General features: G+C 38.1%; 1 protein-coding gene across 1 annotated transcript in view; it reads left to right on the forward strand.

The window, feature by feature from the left end:
• FAM172A (family with sequence similarity 172 member A) overlaps positions 1-17,539 on the forward strand; it is a 429,003-nt gene that overhangs the window by 226,541 nt on the left and 184,923 nt on the right. The window contains exon 8 of the mRNA XM_027545608.1: positions 14,380-14,499. Coding sequence (XP_027401409.1) covers positions 14,380-14,499 — 120 coding nt within the window. The remainder of the gene's footprint in view (positions 1-14,379; positions 14,500-17,539) is intronic.

Consider the following 17,539-nt stretch of genomic DNA (forward strand, 5'->3'; position numbering starts at 1 on the left):
CATGTGCCTATACTCCTAGTCTTTTAATCATCATTAAACACAAATGCCTATACTTTCAGAAAGATAACCCATTTAAAATATGCCAAAATGAAGATGAATTTTTAATTCAAAGTGTTTAGCTGGGTTAAGATAAAATTAATTCCATATGATATTATAAAATATATTTTATGCATAACTGTTCTTACAAATGTTTTGTTCTGTACTAATGTACAATTTATACTCTTTTCCCCCAAATTTTAAAGCTGAACCATATGATATTCTTCTATGCGTCTCCCTGAATTAGGGCCATGTGGTATTTGTGTTACATTTCTTCCAGAAGCATACCCTACTGGCCGATTCCTAAAAATATAAATTTTGTTTTATCTTGTACCTGTGGATTGCTTGGGTGCAAGGAGGTATAACTTAACATTTTTCATCCTCGTAAATCCCTCTGACTTGAATACCTGCTTCCCATTTGGATTTTATTGAGCCATATTTTACCTAATGAGGTCTTAGCTTTTTAAAAAGAAATAACTTTGATTTGTAAATTTTGTCATAAAAAAGTGTGGATTTTATATTAGTGTTCTTTCTCCAGCTGATGTCTCCAGTGTAAATAGCAGATCAGCGGTAGTGCTAAGGGCAGCTAGTGAAGGGTGTGTGTGTGTGTGCGTGTGTGTGTGACATATGCAGCACAGCCGGAGTTAATGACATAGGGGTGTGCTGGTTTACAGTGAAAAATGCTAGACTTTATTATTCACAGAGTAGCTCTCTTAGTAGATGTGCTTATTTACCACTGTAATCACAGAAATATTTATATGAAGTAAAACAAAATAATCTTGAAGTTTGGATTTTAAAATTGGATGATTTTTTAAAAAAACCTGAAATTTATTCAATTTTCATTTTACTTTCCAAAAATCAGTTATAAGTTTAAGATATATCCTATAGGAGCATTCATTTTATAACTTCATAGCAACAGGTTAGCTGAAGAGAAATCTGTCAAATTTGGCAGTGGTTCAGAAAATATGTGAACCTGTCACTGTAAGCAGTCTCAAAGGGCGAAATACTTTACAGGAGCTAATTAACCTTAGAAAATAATTACACAAATATGCAAATGTTGTTTAGATAATTCCATGTGTTATCAGCTCAGGTAGTCCATCATAAATGCAGACCCTGCAATGCCTAGGTAGTAGAATCTGGCATAGTTGATAAGGCTTTGGTTACTGTATCACTTCTGTTTGGCATTTAAGAATTAATGATGGCAAGAGTGCGTCAGGAAATTCAACCTGTACTCTGAATACTGCTGAGTTCCGCAGTGTAAATATTCTCTGCATTCTGCCACTGGCAAATTCTAATTAATGGATTTACTTTTGTCTTTTCGTGCACTTTGTACATTTGCATATTCTAAAATCATCCAGCTTGAAGTGCAATACAAAATGCACTCTGATATGAAATTCATGGAGAAACCTGTAAAGCAGATTTAGTATGTTTGCATTTCTGTAATTGAAGCATATTAGAAAGTCTTTCCTATTGAAATCTGTTTAGCTTCAAAGTGCACTCCTGGTAGTATACACTGTCTGGATTATGGTTTATAAATATATAATGATTGTGGACATGGTGTGGGAAGCGGGTTGGAATGATACAAATGTGCCTTGGAACAGCACCGCCTTATTTATAAAATGGAGTTTTCGTAATGTAATCTGTCAGAAATGTGTATTAAAAACTGCTCTAAGTTTATTAGTTCCTGTGCTACCATTGTTGTACAAAACTGCTGCGGGAGGCAGCACATGTTTGGCAGAATTTGTTACATCTTTTAAGGATGCGGGACGACAGAGGAGAGATGGCTGGATGGCATCACTGACTCGATGGACGTGAGTCTGAGTGAACTCCAGGAGTTGGTGGTGGACGGGGAGGCCTGGCGTGCTGTGATTCATGGGGTTGCAAAGAGTCGGACGCGACTGAACTGAACTGATAAGGATGAGGATATGACTCCACTAAACACTGAATAGTAAAAAAAAAAAAAAGCCATAAATTTGTGAAAGTCTTGGGGAACAGTCACATAAGAAAGCCAGGTTTTTTTAATAGCTAAGGTTTATCTCCTTTATTATTTATCTTTAAAAATAATATTTTGAATTAAGCTGTTTAATCGTCTGTCACGTGCCCTTCAAATGTGAATCTCACGTAGTGTCAGCTTTCTCTCGGCAGTTCAAGGCCACTGTTGCTCCTGTGAGTCATGGTGCTTTAGATGCGGTCCTGCCCCTCACAGTGCTCACTGACAGAGCTGGTAGACTTCGTCTCCTTGCGCTATAAGTGCTCTTCCAGTTTCTGTGGGCTTTCTGTTTTTGCAGCCATCACTTTTTGCTCTTGCACCTGTTTGAAACAACCCCTTTGATTTGCAGCTTGTAAATGTGCAGTGGGTTCAGTACAGATGTTAGAATTTGTTAGATGTGGAGCTCCCGCTCAGAGGCTTGTACCTCTAAGAAGCCAGCTCTAGTTCTTCAGTATGATTTCTGATTTGTTGTTGTTGTTGTTTACTTGCTTTATTATAAAAAGCATTCTTTTTGTACTAGCTTTGGAAAGTCCAGAAAGATCTAAAGGAGCTAAGAATAGAAAATATTCACAATCCCGCCATCCATAAGAAGCTGCTTTTAATCTTTTTGACTCTATCTAGTCTTTTTCAAGCCTTTTTACAACAGTGAAAACTATACCACCTATAAAATTAGATGAACTGCATGTATTATTTTATAATCTCATTGAGTAGCTATATAATATTTCCTTAGAAGTGTTAACTTGTTTAAATATTTATTTTTGCATTATTGGATATTTAGGCATCATCCAGATACACTTTCTTCTGTACATGAGGCAATTTACCAGACAACCATCATTTGCCACTTTCCAGATTAGTAGAAGCTAGATTCCTGAAATGGAGTTGGAATATTCCTTTTGAAATGCACTTCATGGTATCATTTGTCAGCAGTATCATTGCCAATAATACTAGCATCGTTAGTCATTTATTAAATGTCTATAGCATGTTTTCTAATGTATAGACAGAATCTGAAAGAGAATATATCTTCAAATTGCTCATATTCTAGAAGGAAGAAGTGACATGTCAGGTTAAATAAATAACAGAATAGAGAAGAAGCAATGAAATAGTACAGGATTCAGTTTAAGCTTACATAGCTAATAGTGGAACAGACATAAGCTTGAGCCAACGGTATTTTACAGTAGTTTTAGACACAGGCAGGATACGACTGAAGTGACTTAGCAGCAGCAGCAGCAGGATAAAAATACCTGTAAAGAGATTAAATACTTTCCATATATTTCTTGTAAGATGCTATCAGTCAAGGGTTAGCAAAATTCTTTCCCTTTCTATATGGGAATCTGACCTTCAGTTAACCTTCTAGCTCTATGTCTCTGGAAGCCTAATAAAGTGGTGTCTTAAGTTGAGTTTCCAAGATAAAAAATTCTGAAGTTGCATGTGGGAAGTTTGTTGGGGAATTCTCTTCAGATCAGCACCTATCAGTTCAGTTCAGTTCACTTGCTCAGTCGGGTCTGACTCTGTGCCACCCCATGGACTGCAGCACACCAGAACTCCCTGTCCATCACCAACTGCTGAAGTTTATTCAAACTCATGTCCATTGAGTCGATGATGCCATCCAACCATCTCATCCTCTGTCATCCCCTTCTTCTCCTGCCTTCAATCTTTCCCAGCATCAGGGTCTTTTCAAATGAGTTAATTCTTCACATCAGGTGGCCAAGTACTGGAGTTTCAGCTTCAGCATCAGTCCTTCCAATGAATATTCAGGACTGATTTTCTTTAGGATGGACTGGTTGGATCTCCTTGCAACCCAAGGGACTCTCAGGAGTCTTCTCCAACACCACAGTTCAAAAGCATCAATTCTTCAGTGCTCAGCTTTCTTTATAGTCCAACTCTCACATCCATACATGACTACTGGAAAAACCGTAGCTTTGAATAGATGGACTTTTGTTGGCAAAGTAATGTCTCCGCTTTTTAGTATGCTGTCTAGGTTGGTCATAACTTTCCTTTCATGGTTGCAGTCACCATCTGCAGTGATTTGGGACCCCCCAAAAATAAAGTCTCTCACTGTTCACATTGTTTCCCTATCATTTGCCATGAAAAGATGAGACTGGATGCCATGATCTTCATTTTCTTTTTTTTTTTTCTTTTTCTTTTTTAAATTTTATTTTATTTTTAAACTTTACATAATTGTATTAGTTTTGCCAAATATCAAAATGAATCCACCACAGGTATACATGTGTTCCTCATTTTCTGAATGTTGAGTTTTAAGTCAACTTTTTCACCCTCCTCTTTCACTTTCATCAAGAGTCTCTTCAGTTCTTCATTTTCTGCCATAAGAGTGGTGTCATCTGCGTATCTTTATTGATATTTCTCCTGGTGATCTTGATTCCAGCTACTGCTTCATCCAGCCTGGCATTTTGCATGGTGTACTCTGCATATAAGTTAAATAAGTAGGGTGACAGTATACAGCCTTGACATACTCCTTTCCCAATTTGGAACCAGTCTGTTGTTCCATATCCAGTTCTAACTGTTACTTTTTGACCTGCATACATATTTCTTAGGAGGAAGGTCAGGTGGTGTGGTATTCCCATGTCTTTTTAAGAATTTTCCACAGTTTATTGTGATCCACACAGTCAAAGGCTTTGGCATAGTCAGTAAAGCAGAAGTAGATGTTTTTCTGGAACTCTCTTGCTTTTTCAGTGATTCAGTGAATGTTGGCAATTTGATCTTTGGTTCCTCTGCCTTTTCTAAATCCACCTTGAACATCTCAAAGTTCACGGTTCACATACTGTTGAAGCCTGGCTTGGAGAATTTTGAGCATTACATTGCCAGCATGTGAGATGAGTGCAATTGTATGGTAGTTTAAACATTCTTTAGCATTGCCTTTCTTTGGGATTGGAATGAAAACTAACCTTTTCCAGTCCTGTGGTTACTGCTTAGTTTTCCAACTTCACTGGCATATTGAGCACAGCATTTTCACAGCATCATCTTTTAGGATTTGAAATAGCTCAACTGGAACTGCATCATTTCCACTAACTTTGTTCGTAGTGATGCTTCCTAAGGCCCACTTGACTTCGCATTCCAGGATGTCTGGCTCTGGGTGAGTGATCACACCATCGTGGTTATCTGGGTTGTGAAGATCTTTTTGTACAGTTCTGTGTATTCTTGCCACCTCTTCTTAGTGTCTTCTGCTTCTGTTAGGTCCATACCGTTTTTGTCCTGTATTGTGTCCATCTTTGCGTGAAATGTTACCTTGGTATCTCTAATTTTCTTGACAGGATCTCTGGTTTTTCCAATTCTGTTGTTTTCCTCTATTTCTTTGCATTGATAACTGAGGAAGGCTTTCTTATCTCTCCTTGCTATTCTTTGGAACTCTGCATTCATGTGGGTATATCTTTCCTTTTCTCCTTTGCCTTTAGCTTCTCTTCTCTTCTCAGCTATTTGTAAGGCCTCCTCAGACAACCATTTTGCCTTTTTGCATTTCTTTTCCTTGGGGATGGTCTTGATCACTGCCTCCTGCACAATGTCATGAACCTCTGTCCACAGTTCTTCAGGCACTCTGTCTATCAGATCTAATCCCTTGAATCTATTTGTCACTTTCACTGTATAATCGTAAGGGGCTTGATTTAGGTGACACCTGAGTGGTCTAGTGGTTTTCCCTTCTTTCTTCAATTTCAGTCTGCATTTTCCAATAAGGAGTTCATGATCTGAGCCACAGTCAGCAAGAGAATGCACTGGTCATATCAGCACCTATAGGAGAGCAAAAACACAGATTTTGTCTGAAGTTGTTGAACTGCAGTATTGTTATAGCACAGGCCTCACCCACCTTCTTGATGCTCTGGGTCTGGGGTGGCTTTTCAGAGATGTCCTGCCTTGAGGCAAGAAATAGGTCCTTGTAGATCCACATCATCTCAACCAGACTTTGGAGGTAGCTTCCCTTAGAGGTGGGATTGTAACTTTAGGCAAAATAGCTTTGTTTGACTGAGAGCAATCCCTAGAGAGGATCTCACTTAAAGCTATCAGCTGCCAACACTTGTACAGCTCAGGAAATTAGTGCCTGTAACTAAAGGGGGTTCTGGGAAGCATATCACAGCATCCAGTCTAAGTGGCTGGTTGCTGCACAACATTGCCTGTGGAAGAAAATGACCCTGGTTGGTAAACTGCATCTGGATTAGAAGGAATTACGTTGTTGTTTAGTTGCTAAGTCGTGCTGATTCTTTGTGACCCCACGGGCTGTAGTCTACCAGATTCCTCTGCCCGTGAATTTCCCAGGCAAGAATACTGAAGTGTGTTGCCATTTCCTTCTTCAGTGGATCTTCCTGACCCAGGGAACGAACCTATATCTCTTGCTTGGCAGGCTAGATTCTTTACCACTGGGCTGCCAGGAAGCTCAGAAGGAATTATAATAGCCTATGAACACCATAGTTTTGATCTTCCCTGACAGTAGTAACTCCTGTAAGTGGGCAAGTCCCTTGCAGGCAAGGATCCTAAAAGCCACACCTATGGTCTCATTGGAAAAGACCCTGATGCTGGGAGGGATTGGGGGCAGGAGGAGAAGGGGACGACAGAGGATGAGATGGCTGGATGGCATCACCAACTCAATGGACATGAGTTTGGGTAAACTCCGGGAGTTGTTGATGGACAGGGAGGCCTGGCGTGCTGCGATTCATGGGGTCACAAAGAGTCAGACACGACTGAGTGACTGAACTAAAAAAGAAAAACTAAAAAAATGGTGTTTCTAGAGGCATTAGCTTCCATAGATTATGAAACTTGAAGGCAGGATAACTCCTGTCTCTGCCCAAGGTGAGCCTGATTCCCTCATTCCTGAGCAAACACCCCATGGGCCAAACACAGTAACCCCCACAAAGTTCTCTGTTGTGTCTGCTCCAGGAACTGCTGTGGGGCTTCCACTAAAAGGCATACCTGGTGCGCCCCTAATGGCAAACTGTGATTCCCTTTCCTGGATCTTTTTGGGTCAATGTATGTCAAGTGTGGCCTAGAATAATCTTGTATAATGGTTTAGTTGTGCCTGTGGATAACCCCCTAAGTGGGTATTATAGGCATTTTTTTTTTCTTCAGTTGAGTCTGGCTTTTTACATCAGGCTTTTAATTTTAGGTTTAAAACTGAATAATAATTTGATGACCTTAAGAGTCAGGCTGAAAATATTGAAATACTCAGGGCACATGATTACTTCAGATTTCTTTTTCCTGCTACTCCTAAACTATTTTAACATATATCATCTCCATAGACTGTGGAAGAAAAAAAATCAACTGTAATACTAATCTCTGCAAACAGTAGTCTTTACGTTTGAACAGTGGAAAGAGCTGTTGGTTCTTAAGTCACCTTTAGTCATAGATGGTTCATTTGGACCCGGTTGGCAATTTCCCTTGTATCCTGAGTCACAACGTTTTGTTGATTTTTCCTCTGTAATGACTTAGTCCATCCCTTGCTTCCCCTTCACTCTGCCATCAGTCTAAGTAGTGGGATAGTCTACTACTTTATATATGAAATGCTGAACTGCTCCCGTGGAAGTGTTCTCCTGTCTAGTTTTTGCCTAATCTGAGCTGCATTACCCCTGAGATCCCAGACTGTAGTTCATGGTAGAGTTTTTGTCTAGGATTTTCAGACTATTCATGTATATTCCAGTTTTTCCTGGAGCATGAATAAGATCCTTGCAAATAGTAAGAAGGAAGGCTGGAAAGGTAGAGTTTAAAGACTTTGGCTAAAGAGTTCCAGTTCCAGTTATTTGTTTTGTAGGCCATGGCAACCATTTCGGTAAATGACCTTTAAGACAAGAGAGTGAGTGCATCAGAGCCAGGCTTCAGGAAGATTAATCTGGCAAAAAGTAATTGGAAAGACTAGAAGAAATGAGACTAGTTAAAATTCATTGTTGGAGGCTTGGAATGAGATGGGAATTAAATGGAAGAGACAGATAGACTCTAAACAGTATAAAGGAAGGATTTTTGACTGTGAGAAGAAAGCAGGGAGGACTTCGCTGAGATCAAGTAGTGTGGGTTTATAATAGACCCATTGGACTTGTGTGAAGACAGTCCATCAACAATAGAGAAAGGAATACTCCTCACACACTACGTGCTCTCCTGTCTTTGTATGTTAACACACTTATGAAATGGCAAACACAGTGAAGGTCAGGATCGTGGCTTGCTTCTTATCATCCTTACATCTCCACTTTTAGCACAGAACCTAGCTAGCACAGAGTAATCTAATTTCCTATGTGTTTTTAATTCTGTCTCTATAGGAGAATATTTAGGACCATCACAGATATTTAAAATTGTTAGTTCTGCCAACTACCAGCACATAGAAACTCTGTCTTCCTGTTTTGTTTTTACATTTCAGTGTGAGATATAACTAGGGAAATAAGGTGTCTGGGTTGTCTCTAGATTGTCCCAGTTTAGACCTGTTTTCCCAGTACAATTATTAACAATACCTTTCTTCACTCTAAAAGGTTTATAGAATAAATTCTATGGTTACGGTCTATATATGTACAGAAAACTGCTTGGTATGTATTAGTAATTTTAACTATAACTATAAAGAACACACTTGTGTAGCTACCATCCCAGGCAAGAAATGAAATACTGCCAGCCATTAGAAGTCTATTTCCCAATCACAACTGTTTCTCTTCCTTAGAGTAAACCAGTATCCTGATTTTAATAAGAAATATTTTCCTACTTTTTAAACTAATGCACGCTATATTATTAAGGCCAAGTTCAGTTCAGTCACTCAGTTGTGTTCAGTCTTTGCCACCCCATGGACTGTAGCATGCCAGGCCTCCCTGTCCATCACCATCTCCTGGAGCTTGCTCAAACTCATGTCCATTGAGTCAGTGATGCCATCCAACCATCTCATCCTCTGTCGTCTCCTTCTCCTCCCACGTCCAATCTTTCCCAGCATCAGGGTCTTTTCCAGTGAAATCAGTTTTTCGCATCAGGTGGCCGAAGTATTGGAGTTTCAGCTTCAGCATCAGTCCTTCCAGTGAATATTCAGGACTGATTTTCTTTAGGATGGACTGGTTGGATCTCCTTGCAGTCCAAGGGACTCTCAAGAGTCTTCTCCAACACCACAGTTCAAAAGCATCAGTTCTTCAGTGCTCAGCTTTCTTTATAGTCCAACTCTCACATCCATACATGACTACTGGAAAAACCATAGCTTTGACTAGATGGATCTTTGTTGGCAAAGTAATGTCTTTTGCTTTTTAATACGCTGTCTTGTTTGGTCATAACTTTTCTTCCAAGGAGCAAGCGTCTTTTAATTTCATGGCTGCAGTCACTATCCGCAGTGATTTGGGAGCCCCCCAAAATAAAGTCTCTCACAGTTTCCACTGTTGCCCCATCTACTTGCCATGAAGTCATGGGACCAGATGCCATGATCTTAGTTTTCTGAATGTTGACTTTTAAGCCAACTTTTTCACCCTCCTCTTTCACTTTCATCAAGAGGCTCTTTAGTTCTTCTTTGCTTTCTGCCATAAGAGTGGTGTCATCTGCGTATCTGAGGTTATTGATATTTCTCCTGGCAATCTTGATTCCAGCTTGTGCGTCATCCAGCCCAGCATTTCGCATGATGTACTCTGAATATAAGTTAAACAAACAGAGTGACAATATACAACCTTGACATATTCCTTTCCCGATTTGGAACCAGTCTGTTGTTCCATGTCCAGTTCTCACTGTTGCACTAATCTTGACCAGCATACAGATTTCTCAGGAGGAAGGTCAGGTGGTCTGGTTTTCCCATCTCTTAAAGAAATTTCCACAGTTTATTGTGAACCACATAGTCAAAGGCTTTCACATAGTCAATAAAGCAGAAGTAGATGTTTTTCTGGAACTCTCTTGCTTTTTTGATGGTCCAGGGTATTGGAAATGTGATCTCTGGTTCCTCTGCCTTTTCTAAATCCAGCTTGAACATCTGGAAGTTCATAGTTCACATACTGTTGAAGCCTGGCTTAGAGAATTTTGAGTATTACTCAGCTAGCATGTGAGATGAATACAATTGTGTCGTAGTTTGAGCATTCTTTGGCATTGCCTTTCTTTGGGATTGAAATGAAAATTGACTTTTTCCAGTCCTGTCGCTGTTGCTGAGTTTTCCATATTGAGTGCAGCACTTTCACAGCATCATCTTATAGGATTTGAAATAGCTCAGCTGGAATTCTGTCACCTCCACTAGCTTTGTTCATAGTGATGCTTCCGAAGGCCCACTTGACTTCTCATTCCAGGCTGTCTGGCTCTGGGTGAGTGATCACACCACCGTGATTATCTAGGTCATGAAGATTTTTTTTTTGTATAGTTCTTTGTGTATTCTTGCCACCTCTTCTTAATATCTTATGCTTCTGTTAAGTCCATACCATTTCTATTCTTAATTGTGCCCATCTTTGCATGAAGTGTTCCCTTGGTATCTCTAATTTTCTTGAAGAGATCTCTAGTCTTTCCCATTCTATTATTTTCCTCTATTTCTTTGCATTGATAACTGAGGAAGGCTTTCTTATCTCTCCTTGCTATTCTTTGGAACTCTGCATTCATATGGGTATATCTTTCCTTTTCTCCTTTGCCTTTAGTTTCTCTTCTTTTCTCAGCTATTTGTAAGGCCTCCTCAGACAACCATTTTGCCTTTTTGCATTTCTTTTTCTTGAGGATGATCTTGATCACTGCCTCCTGTATAGTATCACAAACCTCCATTCATAGTTCATCAGGCACTCTGTCAGATCTTGGTATATCAAGGTATATCAGTCAATCAAGGTATATCAATAGGCACTCTGTCTATCAGAGCTTGGTATATTAAGTTATATCAATTGATCAAGGTATAGCAATACCTTGAATCTGTTTGTTACTTCCACTGTATAATCGTAAGGCATTTGATTTAGGTTGTACCTGAATGGTCTAGTGGTTTTCCCTACTTTGTTCAATTTCAGTCTGTATTTTGCAATAAGCAGTTCATGATCTGAGCCACAGTCAGCTCCCGGTCTTATTTTTGCTGACTCTACAGAGCTTCTCCATCTTTGGCTGCAAAGAATATAATCAATCTGGTTTCAATATTGACCATCTGGCAGTGTCCATGTGTAGAGTCTTCTCTTATGTTGTTGGAAGAGGGTTTTTGCTATGACCAGTGCATTCTCTTGGCAGAACTCTGTTAGCCTTTGGCATGCTTTGTTTTGTACTCCAAGACCAAATTTGCCTGTTACTCCAGCTCTCTCTTGACTTCCTACTTTTGCATTCCAGTCCCCTATGATGAAAAGGACATCTTTTTTGAGTGTTATTTCTAGAAGGTCTTGTAGGTCTTCATAGAACCGTTCAACTTCAGCTTCTCCAGCATTACTGGTTGGGGCATAGACTTGGATGACTGTGATATTGAATGGTTTACCTTGGAAACAAACAGAGATCATTCTGTCATTTTTGAGATTACATCCAAGTACTGCATTTTGAACTCTTCTGTTGACTACGAGGGCTGCTCCACTTCTTTTAAAGGATTCTTTCTCACAATAGTAGATATAATGGTCATCTGAGTTAAATTCGCCCATTCCAGTACATTTTATTTCACTGATTCCTAAAATGTGCAATCTTGCCATCTCCTGTTTGACCACTTCCGTTTTACCTTGATTCATAGACCTAACATTCCAGGTTCCTATGCAATATTGTTCTTTCAGCACTGGACTTCACTTCCATCACCAGTCACACCCACAGCTGGGCACTGTTTTGCTTTGTTTTAAGGCCAGAAGTGCCTACAAAGTCTTCCTTCCAGTTGTTGTTGAGTCACCAAGTCATGTCCAGCTCTTGGCGACCCCATGGACCGCAGCACACCAGGCCTCCCTGAGTTTTCCCTCACCATCTCCCAGAGTTTTCCCAAGTTCATACCCATCGTGTCAGTAATGCCATCCAACCATCTCATCCTCTGTCATCCTCTTCTCCTGCTTTCAGTCTTTCCCAGCTTCAGGATCTTTTCCAATGAATCAGCCCATCGCATCGGTTGGCCAAAATATTGGAGCTTCAGCTTCAGCATCAGTCTTTCCAATGAGTATTCAGGGTTAATTTCTTTTAAGATTGACTGGTTTGATCTCCTTGCTGTCCAAGGGACTCTCGAGCACAACAGTTCAAAAGCATCTGTTCTTCAGCGCCCTGACTTCTTTATCATCTAGCTCTCACAACTGTATGTGACTCCGGGAAAGACTATAGCCTTGACTCTATGGACCTTTGTCAGCAAAGAAGTGTCTTTGCTTTTTAACACACTGTCTAGGTTTGTCATAGCTTTCCTGCCAAGAAGCAACTGTATTCTAACTTCATGCCGGCAGTCACCATCCACAGTGATTTTAGAGCCCAAGAAGAAGAAATTTGTCACTGTTTCCACCCTTTCCCCTTCTGTTTGCCATGAAGCGATGGGGCCAGATGCAGTTATCTTAGTTTGAGTTCTGAAGACACATAGGAATGATGCAGGTGAAGGTGATGGGTTAAGCAAAGGCAGAACATATGGGTCGCTTGCCAAACAATGATATCAAAAACAGCCCAGAGATAAGAAATGTATGGCACAATTAGGATATTACAGGATGTTCCCTGCAGTTGGAACACAGAGAGTGTTCTTTCCATTCTCTCTTGGGGAGAAAAGGGTATCTTTTAGATCATCATATTTTGTGCATTCATTTCGAGGCAGAAGCCATATCATGTAAGGCCCTGGTGTCATTCTGAGTTTAAACTTGGTCCTGGAGCTGATGAAAAGACTTTGGAGAGTTCTAAGCAGTGAGTGAGCAAATGGCAACATGTCCATATTTGCATTTTTGAAAAGTTGTTGTCACTACAGAGTTAGGAGAGGGCATTTAAATGGGTAATACCTTCTAGGATGACCCTAGAGGCAGGGAAACTGGACTGGAGATTGTTGCAGTCATCCATTTGTGAAAGGATGAGCTTGGGCTCAGCCAGAGGAAATGAGGATGGAGAGAACTGGTGGCTTTAAGAGAAGGTTGGGGACAATCAAAGGGTTTTTAATTACTGATTTTATGTGGAGTTTGAGAGAGAGAGAAATAGAAGATGATGCTCAGATTTCAGCAGGAGGTAGGGAGCAAAGACAGTGACACAGGTTTAGAGAGGATATTTTTATCAAAGTGTTGAATTGGTTGAGCTTGAAGTATCTGTGGGGCATTCAAAAGGAAATGACCTTGGGTCTGGAGCTCTGGAGAGAAATATAGGCTGGAGATAGACATTAGGGAATAATAGCTTTTATGGAGCAAGTGAAACCATTCACTGGGACCGTAACATAATATTTTAAAATTTCTGAGATGGAAAAGGTGAATAAATTGTGTTCATCATCTAATATTATGACATTCTTAGGGAATCAGTCTTTCGGTGTTAGAGCATCCCAAGAATTATTCATACAAAATATCTTCCTGATGTCTTAGTTTTATCAGTTTGTACTTTTTTAGCTCTTTGTTTTCCACATTATCTGAATTTTAGGTTTAACCACAAATTGTGTTTGCTGTAGAAGTAAACACAATCAATTGAAGTTGTTGTAGAACTTTTGGAATTAAAGCAACATTCATATATTTATTGGACTTGCCTGGTGGCTCAGATGGTAAAGAATCTGCCTGCCATGCGGGAGACCCAGGTTCAATCCTGGGTTGGGAGCGTCTCCTGGAGGAGGGCATGGCAACCCACTCCAGTACTTTTGCCTGGAGAATCCCCATGGACAGAGGAGCATGCTGCAGTCCATGGAGTCGCAGAGTCAGACACGACCGAGCAACTAAAGCACACCAGCAACTTAAGGGAAATATAAAAAGTCCCAGTTTATACATTTAGAAATCCTCCCAGTTCTAGAAATAAAATATATATGGAAAATTGTGTCAGGAAAAGTATTTTTAACAATGTAAATGGAAAATACTTATTGTTAACTTTCTCCTTATTTTCAATTTACAGAGGTACCTAAAATTTTATAAATCAAATAATTTAGATGTATTTATACTCGAAATATTTTCAGATATAAACATAGAAACGCATCTGATATTTCTTAGTGGTCCACTGACTTAAAAGGCCACTAGAACTTTATCCATGCAATTCTAATGAAGTTAGATATATTTTAATATCTCAGGTAAACCCAGAATGAGCCATTTCCCCTCAAAATGTGCCTATTTTAAATATTTTCTTTCAGAAGCTTAGAGTAGCACTTAAGTTTAGCAGTAATTTCCTAATAGCTTAATACTAATTTATTCCCTAATTTGAATTTCCATTGTAGTTCTTTTGTATTGTTATTGTTTGGAATGAGCTATTGCTATCATATTTCTTATGCTGCATAAGCAAGCATATAATTTAATTTTTGATTACTATGATAATAATTAGATGCAGTATGTAATACATGATGTCTGTTTTACTTATAGGAAAATGGCTCTCCTGAAGAACATGCAGTCTATGTGTGGGACCATTTCATAGCCCAGTCTGCAGCTGAGAAGGTATTTTTTGTTGCTCACAGCTATGGAGGACTTGCTTTTGTTGAACTGGTAAGTGCACAGTTAACTCTTATTTTTAATTCGCAAACTCCTTACAGGTTTATCGCCTTCACTCCCATTTTCTTGGTATGGTTACTTGAAATTGTTTTATAAAGGACGAAGATTAAGCATTTGGTGTAATGAATTTCATGTTGTTGCAAAGGAATGTACTTTTATTGTACAGAGCTTTTCATTGCCAATCAGACAACTTTTTGCCTGTTTCTTATTTACATTTCACTTTTTAATTTCTACATTATAGCTCCCCTTTCCATACATTTTATATTTGTGACTCCAGTTTATGTGTACATCGTTGAAGCACTATTATCTGTAAAGTGTTTAAAATTTCTAGAGACTCTTTAACTGACTATACTATCTCTATAAATTAGTACTTAATCAAAACCCATATAATTAGTATTAAAGCTATCAGAAAGATTCTGTTAATCTGCTGTTAAGTGCAACTCCATGCTTAGTCATAAAAATCTCTGCATTTCAAAATAATCCAATTCTTGTAGTTAAGATATGTGTACATAATAGAAAAATCAGCAAGATTGGTGAATTTGGTGTCTGTTCTACCACAGTCTTACAATTATCACACTTTGTGCAGGTATGAATGATGAATGAGGTACAATCAGTCCTAAAAATGTGCTCCATGTTCATTACCCCTTATGTCACTGGAAAGTACCATTGCTGTAACAAAATGATTTATCTGATACAGTGCATTTGATCATTTTAAGTCCATATAGCCTCAAGTGGACAATAAAAGCCAGCATAGCATTGATTGTCTAATTTTTAATGTTTCTAAACTTTGCCATGTATTGCTCTTCATCATGGAAATTATATATCCGTGGTCTTTTCAACTTCCCCACGCCTTACTGCTTACCCATGTGATTTAGATATAAAAATAGTGGTGACACCTGAGAATACTTTAACTGACCTGAATTTATAAATACTGTGCTCTCTTAAGATCTATAAATAACTGAAATCATTCATTTCTTAAATTAATTTCATGTTTACAAATTATATTCAGGTGCTTTTAATTCTGCTGAATTTGTTTTCTACAAAATGGATATCTTAGGATCATTCTCTAACATATGAGTTATGATGTCCTTTTTAAAATGTGAATGTTGGCTTTCAAATAGTTCTTTTAACCATTCAGATATATATAAATGCATTTATAGCTGATATATATGTACCTTATGTTTTCTTCCTTTAAGTCATTAAATTACATAAAACATGAAATTTCATGACTTTATAGAATAGCTTTGAATATGTCTGAAGACCTGCAAGACTGTTCAAATTTAAAACTTCTGTGAAACATACGTTTTCCTGATTTTACCTTAAGACAATTAACATCAAATCTGTACATCAGATTTGGAATTTAAGTGAATTTTGGACAGTTTTAAAAAGGAACTTAAGATGCCAGAGTAACAGATGACCTATGCGTCAGTCTTGTTTTGCCTGTCCTTCTTGTCACACACTGGTGGATATTTCTACACTTTTGTTCCACTTTAATATAAAGCACACAGATGTTTCAGAACAAGACTTGACTTCTGACCTTGAGGCTATTAGGGTCAGGGTCCTCAGGGCCTGTGAAATTATCACAAGCTGAGCTAAAGTTTTTCTCCATCACAGGAAGTAACCAGTAAGTAAGAAGTTAAAAAGGAGCTTTGTCAGAGAGACAAGATGGTCTCAGTAAGGGTCAGCTTCTGTAGTCTGCTGTCTCTGCAGGAGGTGCATGCATGGGAGGAGGAATATAATATAACCACTGGCACATCGCATATCTGTCAGGCAACACCAGGACTGAGAAGTCTATTTAATGTAATATACCTTGTTTAGGTTTTAAAGTATTAATGGCGACTATCTTAGCCTCAGATATTTGCTACTTTTTGTCAAGTAACTTTGATAGAGGTATGCAAAGAAGGTATATAGATGGTGGAAGCTAAAGAAAAAGTAGTTTGTGACTTACTGAAAAGAATTCCTCTAAATAAATAACTTAGTTTTACATAAATTTTTGACAAAGCTTGATGAGTACATTTAAGGCCATTGTGTTTCTACTTAATTTCAAGAACTTTTGAAAGATAGCATTGATATTACACAAAAAAATTGAAATATGTTTAAACTTTTTTTTTTTGCCTAAAGCTGAATCACATTCTTTCCTGGTCTCCCTGTTATTCTTAGAAGAAAACTCATGGTGTTTAAAATGTTGACAAATATTCAGCCTCTCAGTATTTTTCAACATAAATGTATTATATGAAATTGTTTTACAATGATTGAAATATTTAATATTAACTTTACAAAAAAGTTACTTGTGAACATCTTAAATTATGGTTTAGTTTTCTGTTTCAGTAGTACATTTTACATATCAGACAGTAAATCGTTCGGATTTCAGTAAAGTTTAATTTTGTAAAAAAGTTATCATAAAATTGTATCTCCGATTCAAGATTCTGTACACACACATATACACACACACACACACACCCCTTATGGATGGAATGGTCCTAGTTTGTAGCATCACGTTTCAATGCATGGAGATTATTTTCCTACCATCCTCATTCAAGTTCACATTCTTTTTTGGATCATGAATTTTAAGAAAATTTCTTTTAAATATGAACTGTGTGACTAGTACAGTTTTAACATTACATGTAATTACTTTTAGTGCTTATTGTTTGAATAATAGTTACTAGTCAGGACCTGTGCTAAAATATATCTTGTCATTTATTAAATTAAATTCTGTGTAATTAGAGTTTAAAATTAAAGGTACTACTAATAGATATCTGAAAAATTACTTTTAAAGTACAGAATAGTTGTAGAGCTTTCATATTTTGCTAATTGTTGTTTTTTAAAATTGAGAACATAATTTATCATTATACCCTATCTTGAAGTGCAGAATTTGCCTGAAGAATCCAGGAGATGGTTAAGAGATTCATTTTCAAAACCAGTGTCCATTTTATGTAGTAAATAATAACAATGAAAAAAATGATTCTAAAAATATGCCTTTCACTTCCTTTATTCCCATCATATGGTAACATCTCAAGTTTCTAATTCTCTAAAC

Source organism: Bos indicus x Bos taurus, chromosome 7, assembly GCF_003369695.1.
Source record: "Bos indicus x Bos taurus breed Angus x Brahman F1 hybrid chromosome 7, Bos_hybrid_MaternalHap_v2.0, whole genome shotgun sequence".
In the NCBI taxonomy this organism is placed as follows: Eukaryota; Metazoa; Chordata; class Mammalia; order Artiodactyla; family Bovidae; genus Bos; species Bos indicus x Bos taurus.